This window comes from Glycine soja, chromosome 8, assembly GCF_004193775.1.
Source record: "Glycine soja cultivar W05 chromosome 8, ASM419377v2, whole genome shotgun sequence".
NCBI classification, from domain to species: Eukaryota; Viridiplantae; Streptophyta; class Magnoliopsida; order Fabales; family Fabaceae; genus Glycine; species Glycine soja.
The window spans coordinates 6,737,482-6,755,728 of NC_041009.1; the positions used below are offsets into that span (position 1 = coordinate 6,737,482).

Genomic DNA, 18,247 nt, shown 5'->3' on the forward strand with positions numbered 1-18,247 from the left:
AACTAATTACTACTTTCAATGAAAACTATCTCATATCAATATAATAATCAAAAGAAAATAAATTTAAATCTAGGTTGATATCTCTGAACGAAGTTCTAGCGCCATGTCAAATGTACCCGAAAAAGAATAACAAAGCAATGAAACATGTCCAAAGATAAACCAATCCATCATAGTTCTACCAAAAATACCACCCGAGTTCAAAGTAACACGATCTAATTCAAAAATATTTCTAAACAATAAGTTTTATATATACAAACAACATCGTATCATTTGGTTCATCAGTAAATTTTGTTAAGGAATATTATTTAACTTCAAAAAATCCTTACCATAAAAAAAACTTGAAACCATCCTGCAAATAAATACCTTAGAGATCGCCTTACGTACCTTCCTACTCTTGAGGATGAAAATCATTTTGATGATTCACTAATACAAATTTTATTTCTTCTTCTACTAGATAAAATGAAAGATTAAATTAAATTGTTCTTCGTACGTACCTATTTTAGCTTCAAACATAAAATTTCCATGTTTTAGTAACAAATTGATTGAATTTCTTTGAAGTTACATCTCACCATTAATACAAGACCTTTACCCTAAATTTTTTTTTTTTATATTTGATGGCTTATACACAAAAGATCAAACATAAAAACATAAAAGATCAAACAGGTCATCCTATAAAAACCTAGATAAAAATACTAGAAAATTAAATTGAATAAAAAAACAAAAGTCTTAATAGCACCGAACTTTAGTCTGAATTAATTTTGCCTTAAGCGAATAAAAAAACGTCGTTAAAGCTATAAAATTCCAAGATGCAAAGTCAGTATATATTCTCTTGTATGTTGGGTGCAGATTCGAATAGCTTTATTTAGCAATTTTTTTTTCCATTCTTCTTTTTTTCCTTTTCTTTTCAAAGTACCTTTTCTCCATAAAGTTTTACAACATATTTTAATTAAGATATAAGTGCTTTTAATGTAAGTAATTGAATTCAAGCTCCATTGTCTTGGTTGTCATGGAAGATTTTTTTTTCGTTTTTTTATATATATATTCCCGTGTGTACACTAGATTGTGAATTAAGTACTCTTATTCTACTCCAGTAACTTCACTAAACTTGTGCGTATCAAGTGCTACCCTCAACAGCACCAAAAAAAAGAAATGAACGGGAAAAAGAAAATTGCACACACAAGTGCAATTCCAATGCCTTAGCATTCTACTCCACATTGTTTGAGCACTGGACCAGTTTGCTTGGGCAAGAAAGGATCAATCCTGACCCAAATCAAAGAGAAAATTGATGCAAGAAGAATTGACCAAAGAACAACAATAGTAGGAGTCCTGTTTTGCCTTCCCATGAGACCTTTGAGGAAAGGATATAGATGGACAATGACCCAAAATGCAAAGAACAACTTTCCAAACAAAGGACCCCATGAACCATAGCCATTGTTAATGGCATCAGAGACTCCAGCCACAACTCCCACCATATTCAAGATTATAAGAGTTGTTGGTGGGATGAGAAGTGTTGTCCACTTGAACAGATATAACTCTCCAAATTCAGCATCATCTGCTGCTTTGACTGTGACAGTGAAATTGGTGTCCACTCCTCCAAGAACCTTGAGAAGACCTTGGAATACGGCGAAAAGGTGTGCAGAAACACCTCCAATGACCCAAAATTGTTCGTTGCGCCACAAGTCTTCAATGCTAACCCCACTCCACCTAAGCTCAAGGACACTAGTTAAAATGATGGAGATGAATAGAGCCATGAACCATACACTAGCAAGGTTGGTCAACTGCATAGATTAAAACTTGTCAGCCAGGCATGAAACTAATAGAAACACTAGCGTTGAAAGTGATCAAAACAAAGGAAAGCAAATTATTTCATACAAAACTTGGATACAATTTTATAGGTGTTGTTTTTGTTGTTATCCAAAATTGGAGTTTCACATCAGTAATCTGTGATTCTGCGTAATAAAAATTTATTTCGTGGATTATCAAGGTACGTAAAAATCTAATTTTGATTAGAGAACAGTACAAACACAGTACCTAAAGAACTGTGTGTATAAGTTTCTTCCAATTATTTATCCTAGTAAAGTGATAAAAAAATAAGGAAGTAATAATTGTGTACTTACAGTAGGGATGATGAATTTTCCAGTAAGAAGACACACTGCTGGAATTGTGCAGTATGCAAGTAGAGGGATGGAAGTGAATGGATAAACAATGGTATTAGTATAAGCAAATCTCTCTAGCCATTTCAGTTTTCCTCCATAGCCATACCACAATGGGCAATGGCGACTAAGGAAAATTTCAACAGAACCAAGAGCCCATCTCAGAACCTGGTGTAACCTATCTGATAGATTTATTGGGGCAGATCCCTTGAAAGCTGGTCTCTTTGGCATGCAGTATACTGATTTCCATCCTCTACAATGCATTTTGAACCCTGTTAAAATATCTTCTGTGACTGAGCCATAAATCCATCCAATCTGCATGGAAACAAATTGTTAAGAGGACTTGATAAATTTAGTAGAACTCAGTGCATGGTTATTTTTGAAGTAAATGAATGCATAATCAGAATCAAATGTAACACCAAGCAAACCCAAATGTTCCTTCATCTTAGAAGTTTAAGCTCATTTTAATCAATGAGATTGATTACCTCTTTGCCCCATTCAGTTTTCTCTTCATAGCCACAACTTATAACATGAATAGCTTCCTTAATTAGTGATTGGCTATTGGTGCCTTCAGGAATTCCACCATTTTCCTTTAGAGTGGAAGCAATGAAAACTGGTGACTGCCCAAATCGTTTCTCAAATTGTTTTTGGGACATGAGGGATGATTTCTCTAGTCCATCATAGCCTTCAAGCCCTTCTTCAATCTCTTCAAGATCAAACATGGACTCAGACCCTCTCCTAACATAACTCTTCCCCATCGTTTTCTTTTTCTTGCTGTATAATCTACTAAATAGGCCCCCTCCTCCTCCTGATTTCTTCTTTGACTTGGATTTCCTTGAACCTCCACAACAAAAGCAACACCATGAAGGCCAGCAGTCACAAGTCATCTTTGGCCTTTTCTCAGATACTGGTGGATCATATCCATATAATGCCTGCCTATTGAACACACATCCAGTACCGACATAAACCGGACCTTGAATCCCATCTAGGGCTTTCATATTGATCTACCATAAAAGCAACATTGAAAACACACATTAAAGGTTTGTAAAATTCTGTTTGCACATATTATGTTTGTTTGGATGAATGGGACTTACATCAAAGAACACAATGTTGCGATTAGCATATCTATCATGCCGATCAATACCATCGAATCTTTGTGGAAATTGGACATAACAGAGCTTCTTCCCTAGCTGGGGGTCCATCAAAAAGCACATAGCCTCTCTTATAGCCTTGCTATTGTTGATGTAATGGTCACAGTCCAGATTCAACATGAAAGGTGCATTTGAAAGCACAGCAGAAACTCGAACCTGTTAAGTATAGACAGCAAAGAAAGAGTTATACAGGTTTTCTAATATTGTAGTCATACATGAAAAGGCCAACAGAATTTCAAGATTTTGGACCTACCAAAGCATTCATAGCACCAGCTTTCTTGTGGTGGTTATAGCCAGGACGCTTTTCACGTGAAACATACACAATTCGTGGCAGTTCCTTGCCTTCTACGTCCAATGCACCACCACTACCTAAATATACCTGCAAAGGTAAGTCCATGAGCCACATCACCAGAGAACCAGATATTCAAGTGTTCCTATTATGTTTTGTTTGTTCCTTCATGATAACATAATGAAGAGTGCACAAAACAACAAACTAACTAGATCGAGGATGTGAATCATAGCCAAACCTGAATCATTCCTGGATGATCACGAGTGTTGTTCCCAGGCCAAGGGGTTCCATCCTGCATTACCCACCCCTCCTCTGGTTTCTTCTGTGCTTTTGCCACTAAGGCATTAATCTTCACTTTAAATTCTTCATATTCTCTCTGCAGTGGAGCAAAAACAAAAGAAAACCTATAAATATAAATGAAGTAACAAAATACACGAATTATTACATCGTCTAGGATCCATGGTCCTGGTTAATTTCTACATGACATGTGATCAAATTTTTTATTTTACAAAAGAATCAATAAAATTCAATTATGTGTTCCGTGGAGACTATCCAAGACCATAATAGTTCCGGACCATGTAATAATTTCTCAGCAAAAAAACACACAAAAGAACTTTTTGTCCTATCTTCACGGCCTACCTTCATGGCCCTTCGTTCCTTCACAAAGGTGGGATGCACCTTATCTTTCAAGTAATCAATCTTCTGAGAAAAATAAAACTCAGGTGCCCTTGGCTCTATGCTATACTTCTTGCAAAAAGGAACCCATCTTCTTGCAAAGTCAGAAGTTTCTGACAGTGTATCAAACAGAAGCATAGATGCACCATCATCAGATACATAGCAGCACACCTTCTCAACGGGGTAATCAACAGCGAGGATCGAAAGAACAGTGTTTGCTGTGATAATGGGAGGTTCCTTCAAAGGGTCCACAGTACTCACATAAACATCAACGGGAGCTAGAAGGTTCGGTTCCCCTTCGCGCTCAAACCTTATGGACAAGCGATCTAAGTAAGTTTCACGAGTTATGGGGAACCATTTGGGGAACTGGTCAAGTATCCATGACAGTGCAAACCATATTTCACATATCACAGAGGCAAGCCACAGTGGATATGCATCGTATGCCGGAGTTAAGATACGGAAACGGAGGAAGAAAACTAGGATAACCAGCCTCATGATTATCACTATGCGATATGGGTTGATTAGGCTTGAAGATATTGGCACCTTACGCCACAACGGTTGCCTTGCCTCAGCCAAACTGTAAGGTGCAAAAATGAAAATTACATGCATCATGTTTCAAGGTAATCATTGTTACATAACGTATTTTTCAAGTCATAACAGGTACTTTGTGTAGCATGGTAGATTCATGAACAAATAAGAAACTAAATTTATCATACTGCATAATGTGACACTATAAATATTTTTCACATTGCTTATAAATTGAATTGTACATAGTTAATTCTTGATTTTTTCACTTATTTTAGTGGCATACCAAACTAGACTAAGGTTTAAAGTATGGTTGATTTGCCTAATTTCTTCTGCTTTTTTAGTTTTAATGTAGAAAATGCAATCCCATGTACACAGAAAAGAAAGTGACATTTTTTCAATGGATACTGAAAAGAGCACTTACAGGTAGTCATCTTCACCTTGGTCATCTTTTCCTTCCTCTTTGTTTTGAAGATCTCTCTTTTCTTGCCTGGCTTTCCATTTATCTAATCTTTCTTCCCATTCTCCATTACTGAAGAATTCTTTCTCCCCTTCAAATTCTTTACCGACCACTACAGAAAAGCAGACCAACTTAGAAAAGCATGTATATAAATTGAAGAGAACATCCAAGAAAGAAAAATCACCATCATGAAACATAATTAACAATTTGGCATTGAAATTTACGCTTACCGCTTCCAGCTGAAGAGAGAGCTTGACCATTGGGATGCCACTGCTGTTCCTTGTAGTCTTTATTTTCCTATAGAAATCACAAATAACCCCCCTAGACTCTCTGATTACTTCCATTCAATTAATTAGAATAGTCACAATAACACTAATTCATTTTAGTAAATCCTCCTTTGTGGAAAAACATGAAAAGGGAACAATTTTTGCATTCCATATATCCTTGGAAGCAATAAGAAGCACAAGATTAAAATTACATATAATACTATAATATTATCCTCATTTGATGATTAATGCATGATTTTGCCATCATATCAATTAAACAAATTACCAAATGATTAACATCATGTTTCTCGTCAGGATTATCATGAAAATCATCTGCATCAGAATGTTCCTCGTCATCACCAGCTACTCTAGGACAACCTGCAGGGAATTAAGCCAATGCCATCTTGTCTACATATCATTTAGCCCACATTTTTTCAAAAACAAAATGATGCTTTTATAACAACAACTATAATAATAAAGTAAAAGTAAAAAAAAAAAAAAAAAACCAATGATTATGATTTATGAGCTAAGATAACCTTTATGACGCTTATAGCGGGTGTTGCATTGAGGGCAGCAGTGGTTCCCTTCACTCCTCTCATACTCATAACAGGGTCGACAAACGGGGAAACGACACACATGACAAGCCACAAACAGCTTCCCATCTTCACCATAGCCAATCTCATCACTACAAACTCGACACACTTTTGATGCAGATTGACGAGTAGGAGGCCGGTGCTGTCATATCATAACAAAATATAGAACACATTATGAGAGACCAACAAAAAACAAAAGTAATTTATTAAGTTTCATAGTTACAAAACAAATCATTTGTACCAAAGGAGGAGTTCAATACCTCTTCTGAGTCACGTGGGAAGTGGAAATGCGAGCCAGCCATGGAGTTCAATGTCATGGCTAGTCTATTGGAGAAGTGGGTTTTATAAGAAAATGGTGAGTGAGTGAGTGAGTTCATATCAATATTATTATTCTTCTGAATGAAACAGTAGTGTATCTACCAAACTGTGAGTTGGAGAGTCATTGGTTTGAGTCTAAGAGACGTAAGGGGGCGATAGGTGGCAATGGTTAGTTTGATTTTGCTTGCTTGGACTCAAAGATGGCTTCTGTTCTGCTTCTTAATACATCAACAAGAACACATTGCAATATTGCACATGCACATAAGTTTGTTGTTATAATGTCGTGTCCCCACATTTCTTAGTTGACAAAACTAAAAACGGAAAATGCTATATGTAGGGGGGAGGTGGAAAAAGTACAATGTCCACATGGAAGAAGAAAAGATTCAGTAACTTGTGAGTTTGTCTAGTGTTCCATGTTATAGACTATTGCCTTTTTTTTTTTTTTTTTTTTTACTTTGGTCCTACTTCAACTCAGGCCCCTTTCACGTCTATTTTATAAGATACATAATTGTTGTGCATGTTTGAAACTCAGAAATGTGGCCAATATTCGTAGGTATACTAAATGCCTAGATCAAGCTGGGGACAAATCATCAATTCCATTTTCATAGACAAAAATTTATTAGTGTATTTTTTTTATCTATAAAAATTAAAAACAGTACAAGAAATTTATAACACTCAGGCATAGGAGTGTCAATTTGGACACGAGAAGTCCTGCGGAAATTACCTCTATATGGGGTCCCACAGTTAGGGATTTTTTCCATGTGAGAACTAGGACAAGAATAAATATTCCCCGTGGATACGGGGACGGGAATCACACCCCTCTCCAGCCAAATTACATAATTATTCTTGTATTAATTATTATTTTATATTTTCAATACACTTAATCACTTAACGTCTTTTTTAAATCTACTTGAATTAGAATTTAAAATTAATATGTTTTTTTCTTTTTAAATTTCGGGAACAGAAACAAGAAAAAAAAACTCCCACAATAGGGATGAGGAGTGCCGACAGGATTAATTGAGGTCAGGGACTGAAAGGGGGTGTTCTGTTCTGATCGGATCTGAAATCATCGAGAAAATGTCGTCGTTTCTGCACCAGAGAAGCAGTCTCCAGAACCCATTCTCGAATCCATTCCCGGCATCAACTCCATCATCATCGAATTCGAAGAAATCCCTGTCCATCATGGGCCCCACCACCCTCCTAGCCCTAATCTCCCTCATAGTCATACTCGGCGTCTTCTGCCCCTGGGTGGGCTTTCCCCAGGGCTTCCCCTTCACTCCCACTCCCACTTCCAAATGGGCTCACTACACTTTAGAACAAGCGCTCTCCTTCGTCGCCAAAAACGGTTCCTCCGTCATCGTCTGCATTGTGAGCCAACCCTACTTGCCCTTCCTCAACAACTGGCTCATCAGCATTTCCATGCAGAAGCGCCAAGACATGGTCCTTGTCATCGCCGAGGACTACGCTTCTCTCGACAGGGTCAATCTGCTTTGGCCTGGCCACGCCGTCCTCATCCCTCCCGTCCTCGACGCCGAAGCTGCCCACAAGTTTGGTTCTCAGGTTCGGCATTCTAACTCAATACAAATACACCGTGATTTTGGGTGTATTTCTGTCAACAAGCTTAATTAAAGGTCTTGTTTCCATCAAATTCTAGAGGAGAGGTAAAATGATGAATTGAGCTGCTCCTGTAAGCTAAAATTAACTTATGCATGAAGATATAAGGTTGGTCTATTGGTGAAGAGATAAGGGAAGGGGCAGGAGCTCACTGCTTCTAATCCCCCTGGTAACAAAAACTAACAATACTTGCAACTAACATTTGCCGATAAAAATAAAAACTTGATTTTGGGTGTGTTTGCTTACGTAATGTTTGGAATTTGGATCAAGTTAATTGTATAAGCTATTATGGGGAGCTTTATTGAAATAAACTGATCATAAGCTATTTTTATATGCTCTCCTAAACATGTACACAAGTGCTTATGTCTTGAGATGAACTTAAATAACGTGTTAATATGTTTTTCCGAACAAACAAACCCTTTATTAATGTACGTTGTGGCTTAAAAATGTGTTCTCCTTATCTGGTGGGTTGACTTGAATTGTTGTTACTGTCTTTAAAACATATATTTGTCATCCCTGGTGGTACTTTTCATTTTCTTGTCTGCCGTGGTGTTGATTATTGGAACTGTCTCTTAATTTCTTTCTCGTGTGTGGTGCTGAGTTTTAAAATCCATTCTTGTTTATTTCACTGTCTAGGGTTTCTTCAACTTTACTGCAAGGCGGCCAAGCCATCTGTTGAAGATTTTGGAGCTTGGATATAGTGTGATGTACAATGATGTTGATATGGTTTGGTTGGCAGATCCATTTCCTTATCTGCAAGGGAACCATGATGTGTACTTTACAGATGATATGACTGCAGTAAGTGATCTCTTATAAGTTCATTTCCTTCTGTCCTTTATGTCAATTATTATATTCTAATAACACGGAGCTACATCAATGCTGGAAACTTGTTGTTTAGGATAAAGCAAGCAATATATATATAATTCATATTGGAAACCTTTTTGTGAAACATCATGATATCCACGATAGTACTTAAAATGGATATTTAGAAATTCAATGATATAAATATCTTCCTTGTCCGATCCTTTTAAGATTTTCATGTCTATTAAAGACTATGAAAGGTAATTATGGATGTATTCAAATAATGTCAAAGGAGATTCTATTGTGATCCATTCAGGGATATGCTGATGTATCCTTAGAAGCATCCACTAGATTCTAGTAAATCGTCTCTTGTTCTTTTTTATCTTCTGTCTGAATATATGCTGCAGTTTTAGTGTGAATCCATTTTTTTCTTGTATTATTAACTTTGTTTTTTAATTTCTTTGTGAGACCAGATTAAACCATTGAACCATTCTCACGATTTACCACCACCAGGAAAAAAGGGCCGTCCTTACATTTGTAGTTGCATGATTTTCCTCCGCCCTACCAATGGAGCAAAGCTAATTTTGAGAAAGTGGATTGAGGAACTTCAGATTCAACCCTGGTCTAAAACTGTGAAATCTAATGATCAGCCTGCTTTTAACTGGGCTTTAATGAAGAATGCTAAAGAGGTTTGTTAAATTTTCATGCTTCCTTCCAGTCTATATAACTTTTGTAGACTAATTATACTGATATATGAGAGGAGCTTGTTTGGATAGTCAATTATGATCTTTTGTTCTGATAAAGTAACAAGCATAACTCATGCCATTATATGCTCAAGGCTGATTAGTGTAATTTGTTTCTGAATTCTGATAAATTAGCAAAGCGCATGCCATTATAGACTTAAGTGGAAAGTCTATCCTCATAACTTGACAGTTTAACTGGTGTCAACGGTCAAGTCTGTACCTTATTGCTTATCCAAGTATTACTTCTATTTTCTATTCATGACAATGGTTTAAAATTCCCTAGATCTAAAACAAATAAGTATGCATGGGTCTCCTTCTCCAATATGGGGTCTGATGGAGGGTTAAAAAATGTTCTAGTTGATTTTACTAAAAAAATGGTTTTGGGCAAGAGCTCAATGGTGTTGATTGTGTGAATTCACTGAATAATAGAGTCCAAAATTCTTTTATGAATGAAATGTACTAAAAGGTAAAAGCACAATTTTGCTGGCCATGCAAATTGTGCATTGCACTTCTGATCTATGTCATTTTGGTTTCTAAATGTTCTGCTTCAGTGGTTCTAAGATTTGTTCTGAAATCTCAAGTCTGATATATAACCAGTTTTAAATCAGATATATTTGCCACTAAGAAGGGGTTGGTGGGTTTATTTTATTTTTAAAACATCTAAAATGCAGATATATCATATATATTGTTCTTTTTATGATTACTTTTTCCATTGCAGGTGGATTTGTACCTGCTTCCACAGGCAGCATTCCCTACAGGCGGATTATATTTCAAGAACAAGGCATGGGTTAAGGAAACTAAAGGAATGCATGTTATCATTCATAATAACTATATCGTTGGCTTTGAGAAGAAAATAAAGCGGTTCCGTGACTATGGTCTCTGGTTGGTGGATGATCATGCACATGAGTCCCCTCTAGGAGGATTATGATCCTTGGTAGATGAAAAACACTAGTTTATCGTTAGCTTTGGTTCAAGCATTTGGATTAAGAACATGCTTTCTCTGCCAATTTGTTCATCCTAATTGCTTGGTGGCTGATTTCTGAAGAGATTACAACCGTTGCTGTCAACATGCAACATCGACTAAATGATGGGTTGGAAAAAAAATGGTCTTTTGCTTTCAATTTTGTGAAGGAAAAAGGTGCTTACAAAATGTAGATTTTATTTCAAGGCCCTAGGAAGAGGAGGATATATTTTTAGTTGGTTGTTACGTGACAAGTGATAATGTATGATTGTTTAGAAAAAGAATATGCTTCCACTGTAAGAATTATTTAATTTAATTGGCATATATATGAAATATATTCTACTTTTTATCCTCTACATGTGAAAATGCCAATTGGTAATTGGCTTGTACTTCCTGAAAGAGATCTGAAATCTATATCATCATGGGCAATATTAGTATGTATTAAAAAAAGAAAACACAAGTTTGCGTTTGCCGGGAGTCGAACCCGGGTCTATTGCTTGGAAGGCAATTATCCTAACCGTTGGACTACAAACGCCTTGATGTTAATACTCACTTCAAAATAATGGAAGTTTGTGAATCACGTTTAACTATAATTCAAATTTATGGATCTATGAAATATACGATGTATGTACTATAACTCACTATCCAGTGTCATAAAATTTACTTGACATACATTTGTACATTTAAAGATTAAAAATATCAAATAAATAGTCAAAATAACATGAAATCAGTTATCCTATCAAATAACTATATGTCAAAATAAAGAATATTTTTATATCTTTTATTATTTGGAAGAATAATTAGTTCATAACACAAATATATGAAGGACCAAATTAATGTCATGAGAGCCAATGAAATAATAAATTAATAATTTAATTTTAAAAAATAAAGTGTTAAAATTGAATTTTAAAGTACACACATGATTGATTTTTTTAAGGCATTAATATGATATGATTGATTAACAAAATAAATTGATTTGCCTACCTTCATAAAGTAATTAGTTCATAACATATACTCTAAATTTTGAAATCTTACAAAAGATTCAAGTGAAAAAAAACGAAAGATAATAATATAAAAATAAACAAAAGTAATAAATTAAACAATTTTAAAAAATCTCTTTGATTTTAAAAAAGACTCAATCGAAACTCAGATTGGCGAGCCCTATACGGCAGGTCATGTGGGCTATCAGTCCAATTTTTAAAAAAAGGTAATTAAAAAGCTGACATGGCATGGAATTGGTTGGTCAACTTGGCAAGCTGATCTGATATGATCAATAGTCAAAATAGCTTCATATCTATGTTTTGTCTCAGAAAAATCTCATTTTGATATTTAGTTTTTAAATGTCCACCAACTTCATCAATCAGCCTAAGCAACTATAATTGAGACTCTTTAAGTTAGTTTCCCTCCTTTTTTTTATAAAAAAAAGATGTTATTTTCCCTCTTTTATTGGTACAGTTGACTAGTAATTTTAAGCACATTGAGATTTAAAAAGATAAACTGAAATTTTAAACACCCTTTCTTTTTCTTATTTGCTTTGAAACTTAAATTTTTCATTTTTTCCTTCCGAATTTTCAAAGTTAATAACAATAATAATATAAGTTTAAAACTATCCAAGATTCGAAGAGTCAGAAAAAAAAAAATGATCCTGAAAAGCCCATTCACTTTAAAAGAACTGAAGTACAAGTCTCTCATAAGAGAATTGATTTTATTTATAAAAAGAACTGAAGTCTCTCGTAAGTGTGTACATGAAAGTGTATCAGAACAGTGTTTTAAGACAATTCAATAACTGATCATCCTTATTGACAATGTCAGATATGAAGAAATAGGAAAATGTACACACTGCTGAGTTCAGGTGAGTATGAACTCTCCATGTACAGCAAGAATTCCCTAAGGCACCTATGCATGGTCACTATTGTGGTTTCCAAATTAATTAGATTGAACAACAAAAGATAAAGTCAGGAGTCTGTCACATGCTGCTCTCTAGAAAATGAATAAAGCTAGGGTACTTGGGCTTCCACCCAACTACCTGGCAGGTTTTTGTGTTGTTTAATCTCTTTCCTAGAGGGCCATCAGTTCCTGTAAATGCAAAGATAGAAATCATTAAGCTTTCAGAATCAAAGGAAATATATAAACTACACAGGTAGGTAAACATGATAAAGTAATGATAGTATTATTTCCATATACGTTTTTTTACTATGATAGAACTCACCAGTAAACTCGTCAAATTTTTTACTGAATTTCCCACTTTTATTAACCAGATCCATCATTTCTTGCCTGAAAACACAGCAGCGGTGTGGATGTGAGATTGTTCTTTTAACCAAAAAGTGAATATATATATATATATATAATCACAACAATCTGATAGACTGGTAGAAATATCCTGCAAGAATAATCAGAATGTTACTTGACAAGTTAAAGAGAAAGCACCCAACCTAGACAAAGGATGATTATCACAACCCAAGAAAATCTGCCCACGGAATTTTTTCTTCAAGATTGCAACTGAGAGGGAAGCTGCATCCTGGTGTGGAAGCATGCCAAAATTAGCACCAATTTTATCCCCATCATAAGCACCACTACTAAATACATTAAAGAGTGAAAATTGTAGTAAGAAAGTATCAAAAGCTTATTAAAAGGAAGATGTGTCTCAGCATGAAATACAAACATCATAAACAATTGGCAAGTAGGATTAAAATTGACAAAGCAAACAGAGGGGACAACCTCAACTAGAATATATTAGCCCAAGGTTTCTATGGAAGATTCCCAGACAATCTGATTATTATGAACATTTTTCATTTTTCAAAAGGGCTTACTAGTTTCATCGAGCCTTGCATTTTATATTTAACATTTTCTTAAAACCAAGCAGGCTATCACTTATACTTAAAAACAAATAAAAAAAGCTCAAAACAGTTCATGAACCAAAACTAGAACATTCAACAAGCTACAGCAGATTCGATAAGAATGCTTGTGTTGAGAGATAAGTCCACTGAGCTGAAACCTGCAGTCAAAGTAACACTTTTGACTTTTTCTAGAAATTCCTAGAAGTACGTGATGATCAAGCTCAAGAGCAAAATTAAGACAATTTAAGCCACAAAACATTGACAACATTACGCTAAGTTGCAACCATATCTAACCACTATAATTATGATGTTAAGGGTTTTGTGAGTGAATCGTAGCTCGGAGGATTTGAGGTAAACATTCTTAACACCTAGCATGTAGAGGCTACAGTGGATTAAGATAACATTATTCGACAAATGAAAATCCCAATAGATGATTGAGAATGGATGTAGGTCCCAATTTTGGCCAAAGTAGCGCAGAAAAAACCCAAAATGTTTATACGACTTACTGTAACTGACTAACTGCTGCTTATTTTCCAATGCTTACATTTTAGATAACGCTTTAATCCCATGCTTGTTTTTGCTTAGAAAAGGGACCGTAAACAAGCCAAAAGCTCCCTTTTCAATATTCATAAGCTTTTCTAAACACAAGAAACTAATCTAAACATGAAGCTGCTTTCAGTTTGCCTCTCTGCATCATAGTTGGCTTTTGTTCTCACTCAGTTTCACCCAATTCAGCAATCTGCAGGTGTCATGTTCTGTTTTATGATTTAGATATATGTAAACCACTAAATGGATATAATCTGTTTCCTATTGTGATGGATTTCTTGAAGAAGTCAGCAAACAAGGCTGAACGATGTTATACTTCGATAGTTCAATGATATTAAACAGAAGTTATAGGAAAAATAAGGAAAGTAAATGCAGAAATAACTAGAGATGAAATGGCATTCTGACCTCATAATGTATAAGATTCAGGACGTGATCAGGACGACTATCAACAATACGCTTTTCCAAGTAGTAATTGTGTGCACCTCTATCTGCTTTGTAAAATTGGTCAAGGTTGCTATGAAATAAAAGCATAGTGGCAATGATCACAAGTAAAAAACAATATTTTGTGATCCTAATAATTTGCATCCAACCAAGGATATATATAGTCCTGCCAATCTTAGAACACAGCCACCAAACTCCAGTACCACATTTTCGGCTTTTAGAAGGACATCAACTCCGGGGCTCCTCCCGATAGGCACAACCGGAGAATCCTAAAGTGAAGTATATCCATCAGGATAAATCAACAAACATCTGTATCTTGGGGTAGACTGGAATTATCTCCTTAATTTAAATCAAAACAGAGAAAACAACAAAAGAATATGACAATTTGGATGTATGACCCACCTCATCACATGGTCCATTATCATTACAATCATATGGAGCACTGCTTGATGTAAATAAGAAAGAACCTTCACCATTCCAGCTTAATGCAGCTAGCCTGATTAGTTGGCAATCCACATCAATACATGAGTTCATAAGACAACTACTACACCATCACAAATTTTCCTTTCATTAAGCTAATATCATTTTTCTCTAACTACATGGTAATTTGTATATGAACTATGGAGCAGTTATAGAAAACCCAAGTTGATCTGACCAATCAATTCAATATTACTACAGGAACATGATGTAAACAATATAGCAAAATACTCAAAATGGTAGATATGACATTGGATGCCCTTGTCCATCCTCTGAACAAGATTGATGTAAACACCAAATCAATCAGTCAACTTGTTCATAAATGAAGTAGTACAATGATATAAATGAAATAGTGTTCTATGTTCACTCATGTGATTTTTGTGAATGTATGAAAACATGATTTTGATGATGCCAAAGAATAATCAAACAAGGTTGCTTTCAAGATTACTTCAACAAACATTCAAAGGTTAAGCATTGCTTCAATATTAATACAAGATTGCTTCAACAAACAAGCATTGTTTCAAGATTAATTCAAGATCAAGTTTTTGCCTCAAAACAAAGTGTTTCCAAGAGATCAAAGCTCTGGTAATCGATTACTAGAAGACAATTTTGAAAAATAGCTTTTAAAAAGGGTTTTGAATTTGAATTTTGAATCATGTAATTGATTACCAGATATTTGTAATTGATTACCAACAACGACACTTCAGCAAACACTTTGAAAAGACATGACCTTTCAAAATGTAACTGTGTAATCGATTACCAGAAACCTGTAATCGATTACGAGTGAAGAATTTCAAAAAAAGTTTTTTGAAAAGACACATCTCTTCAAACCATTTTGAAAAGGCACGAAGGACCTATAAATATGTGTGTCTAACTTCAAAAAGGAAGAGAGATATTCTAAGAAAACTTAATTGTCAAATGCTCTCTCAACAACTCTTGGACAAACACTTGCAAATCTATTGAGAATTTATCCAGGAACTTCAAATTGTATTATCATCTCTATAAGAGAGAAATTTCTCTAGGAACTTCAATTTGTATCATCCACTCTAAAGGAGAGAAATCTTTCTGTTAATCTTAGAAAGTCAATTGTAATCAAGAGATGGGTTGTTTCTTGGAGAATCTTTGAACACAAGGGTGAGGGATCCCAAGATGTGTTCAAAGTCTGTAAAGGATTTACAGAGATAGTGAAAAATCTCAAGTGGGTTGCTTGAGGACTGGACGTATGCACGGGAAGTGACTGAACCAGTATAAATCGAGTTTGCATTTCTCTCTTCCCTTATCTCATTTATATTATTGCAATCAATTTTATCTTGCATGTTTAAAGAACATTATTAAATTGATTGTTGTTTCTTTTTCTGCATTCTGAACCTATCATTTAGAAGGGGATTAATAGTTTGTTAGTGAAAAATTTTGAAACTTAATTCACTCCCCGCCTTCTTAAGTTTTTGAGGTCACTTATCCAACAATTTTAAGATATAATACAATGATCATATTAAAAAATTCGCATTGAAAATACAGATTGATGTGCTTAAATCTTATCGTTGATATTCAACCAATAAGGAAACATCAAAACCATATCAAATATCAGCACAAAAACAACTTGTAGAAGTTTAGAAGACTGATTTCAGGGTGAAGAATACTCCTCAATTGGTGATCCATTATCCAGTACAAAGGTATGCATTAGCACACCACAAGTTGACCAACTAAAAGCCTAGAAATAACCAAACTAACTGACCAGCACTTCATGCATAACCAATTCTCGGAACCAATTCATTAGCATGTTACCATACATACGCCAAAGAATTCTCACCTGACATTGCCAGCATAGTCTGGGGTACGAGAAGGTGGAGCACAATAAATGACATTGGGAAATGTGTGAGTAGCCTCTGTCCATTTCTTAGACGGGTTAATACCCATTTGAATCAACTCATTGTGATGATCAGTGCTCACTGTCTGACCATAAACTTGACTACCCGGAATTTCCTGCTTGCATAAACATAGATAGATAGATAGAAGCTAGTGAATAATGAATGTATAATTTTCATGCTCTGTTAGTGTAAAGAATATTGTGAACTAATTAAAGATAACCCTACATTTACAAAATTCAACAATTTTATTATACACGACAATATTGATTGAACTACATTTTAAATTCTAACCACTATGCCAATAAATCATAGTAAATATAGTGAACAAAAAGTAAAATAAAATAAAATAAAATAAAAACATTCCATATATTTGTCCTTATACCATGTTCACAATAAAAACTAGCATGAGCTAAAATTACAATTTACAATAACTAATCGACACAAGAAAATGAAGATGGAATACCTGACGCCATTTCTGAGCAACCAAACGACCAAGAACCCCGGGACCCACAATGAGCAAGTCATGTTCTCCTATTACCCGAGGAGATGAAGACAGTGATTGTTCCGTGGATGAGAGTGCATCTTGCGAAACCTTCAATTGGGTTGCCTTGGACATCGAAAAAGATGTCAACTGTGCTCTATTTCCCAAGTTAGAGTGAGAGGATCGCAGGTGGGGCGGTTTGGGAGTGAGGAACCTCAGACACCGAACGTTATCACAGAGGGTAGAGAAATTCCCAGATAAGTTTTGAGGTTTGAGAACAACGTTATTAGTTGGGAAACATGCGGTTCCCATCATATGGAACTCAAGTCTGCAACTGGGAGAGGTGGTTGACTTGGTCTTGCTGTCAATGTTTTTGGGATTTTATGGATTGAATTGAAATGCACACACCGCATTACACAATGGCAGATTGGAGATAAGAGAGCGTCTCTGTGAAACTAATTGATTAGTTGACAAGGTTGCATCAGAAAATTACTTTTGCACCCTCTTTATTATTATTTTATTATAAACTTTAGAAAAGAAGAGAAGAAAGAGGGTGCAAGTTAAATTTGAGGTGCAAATAGTAACAGCCTTTTCTTTTAGATAATTTATGGATTCGGCTTAAGCCCAATTCGTATAGTAATCCACCTTAGCGGAAACATGAATTAGACCAAGTATTGATCAAAGTCAACATTAAGAATATGATTTTTGACATACACCTATCTACATTGGATCACACCTCACCTTGGAAAAAAGTTACCCTACGGATACATCAAAATATAAGAATTTTCTTATGCTATTTAATCAATTAAGCTAACAGATCAATTATGTTAAAAATATAATTAGCATTATTATATATAACATTAAATTTTTTAATATACATATAAATTTACATAATAAATTTTATAAAAATTAATTTTAATCTAATAATATTATATATATATATATAAATTTTAAATAAAAATTATAGGTTTAATAAAAATTTATATAGGTAAATTAAATATATATTAAAAAATTTAGTTCTAATAATGTATTTTTTTACATATATAAA

At 34.8% G+C, this 18,247-nt stretch overlaps 3 protein-coding genes and 1 non-coding gene across 4 annotated transcripts; 1 reads left to right on the plus strand and 3 right to left on the minus strand.

The window, feature by feature from the left end:
• Window positions 1–992: 992 nt before the first annotated feature.
• On the minus strand, window positions 993–6,439 carry LOC114424332 (cellulose synthase A catalytic subunit 4 [UDP-forming]-like). Its single transcript, XM_028391174.1, has 12 exons — window positions 6,373–6,439; window positions 6,056–6,254; window positions 5,806–5,897; window positions 5,484–5,550; window positions 5,218–5,365; window positions 4,233–4,845; window positions 3,832–3,969; window positions 3,558–3,683; window positions 3,248–3,460; window positions 2,639–3,157; window positions 2,118–2,468; window positions 993–1,778 (listed from the first exon to the last, which is right to left on the minus strand). Exons 1-12 carry the CDS (start codon window positions 6,427–6,429, stop codon window positions 1,197–1,199), a joined length of 3,105 nt encoding a protein of 1,034 aa, XP_028246975.1. The 5' UTR covers window positions 6,430–6,439; the 3' UTR covers window positions 993–1,196.
• A 939-nt stretch (window positions 6,440–7,378) lies between these two features.
• On the plus strand, window positions 7,379–10,901 carry LOC114421506 (UDP-D-xylose:L-fucose alpha-1,3-D-xylosyltransferase MGP4-like). The gene is made up of 4 exons (XM_028387462.1): window positions 7,379–7,990; window positions 8,681–8,842; window positions 9,319–9,534; window positions 10,307–10,901. Exons 1-4 carry the CDS (start codon window positions 7,508–7,510, stop codon window positions 10,514–10,516), a joined length of 1,071 nt encoding a protein of 356 aa, XP_028243263.1. The 5' UTR covers window positions 7,379–7,507; the 3' UTR covers window positions 10,517–10,901.
• Window positions 10,902–11,012: 111 nt separating this feature from the next.
• TRNAG-UCC lies at window positions 11,013–11,084 on the minus strand. The gene has a single exon. It is a non-coding gene; the product is annotated as a tRNA-Gly (tRNA).
• Window positions 11,085–12,222: 1,138 nt separating this feature from the next.
• Window positions 12,223–17,661, minus strand: LOC114421507. The gene is made up of 8 exons (XM_028387463.1): window positions 17,182–17,661; window positions 16,661–16,833; window positions 14,776–14,869; window positions 14,532–14,642; window positions 14,338–14,427; window positions 12,982–13,067; window positions 12,759–12,823; window positions 12,223–12,625 (listed from the first exon to the last, which is right to left on the minus strand). The coding sequence occupies exons 1-8, from the start codon at window positions 17,512–17,514 to the stop codon at window positions 12,516–12,518; spliced, it is 1,062 nt and encodes a 353-aa protein (XP_028243264.1). The 5' UTR covers window positions 17,515–17,661; the 3' UTR covers window positions 12,223–12,515.
• Window positions 17,662–18,247: the final 586 nt, after the last annotated feature.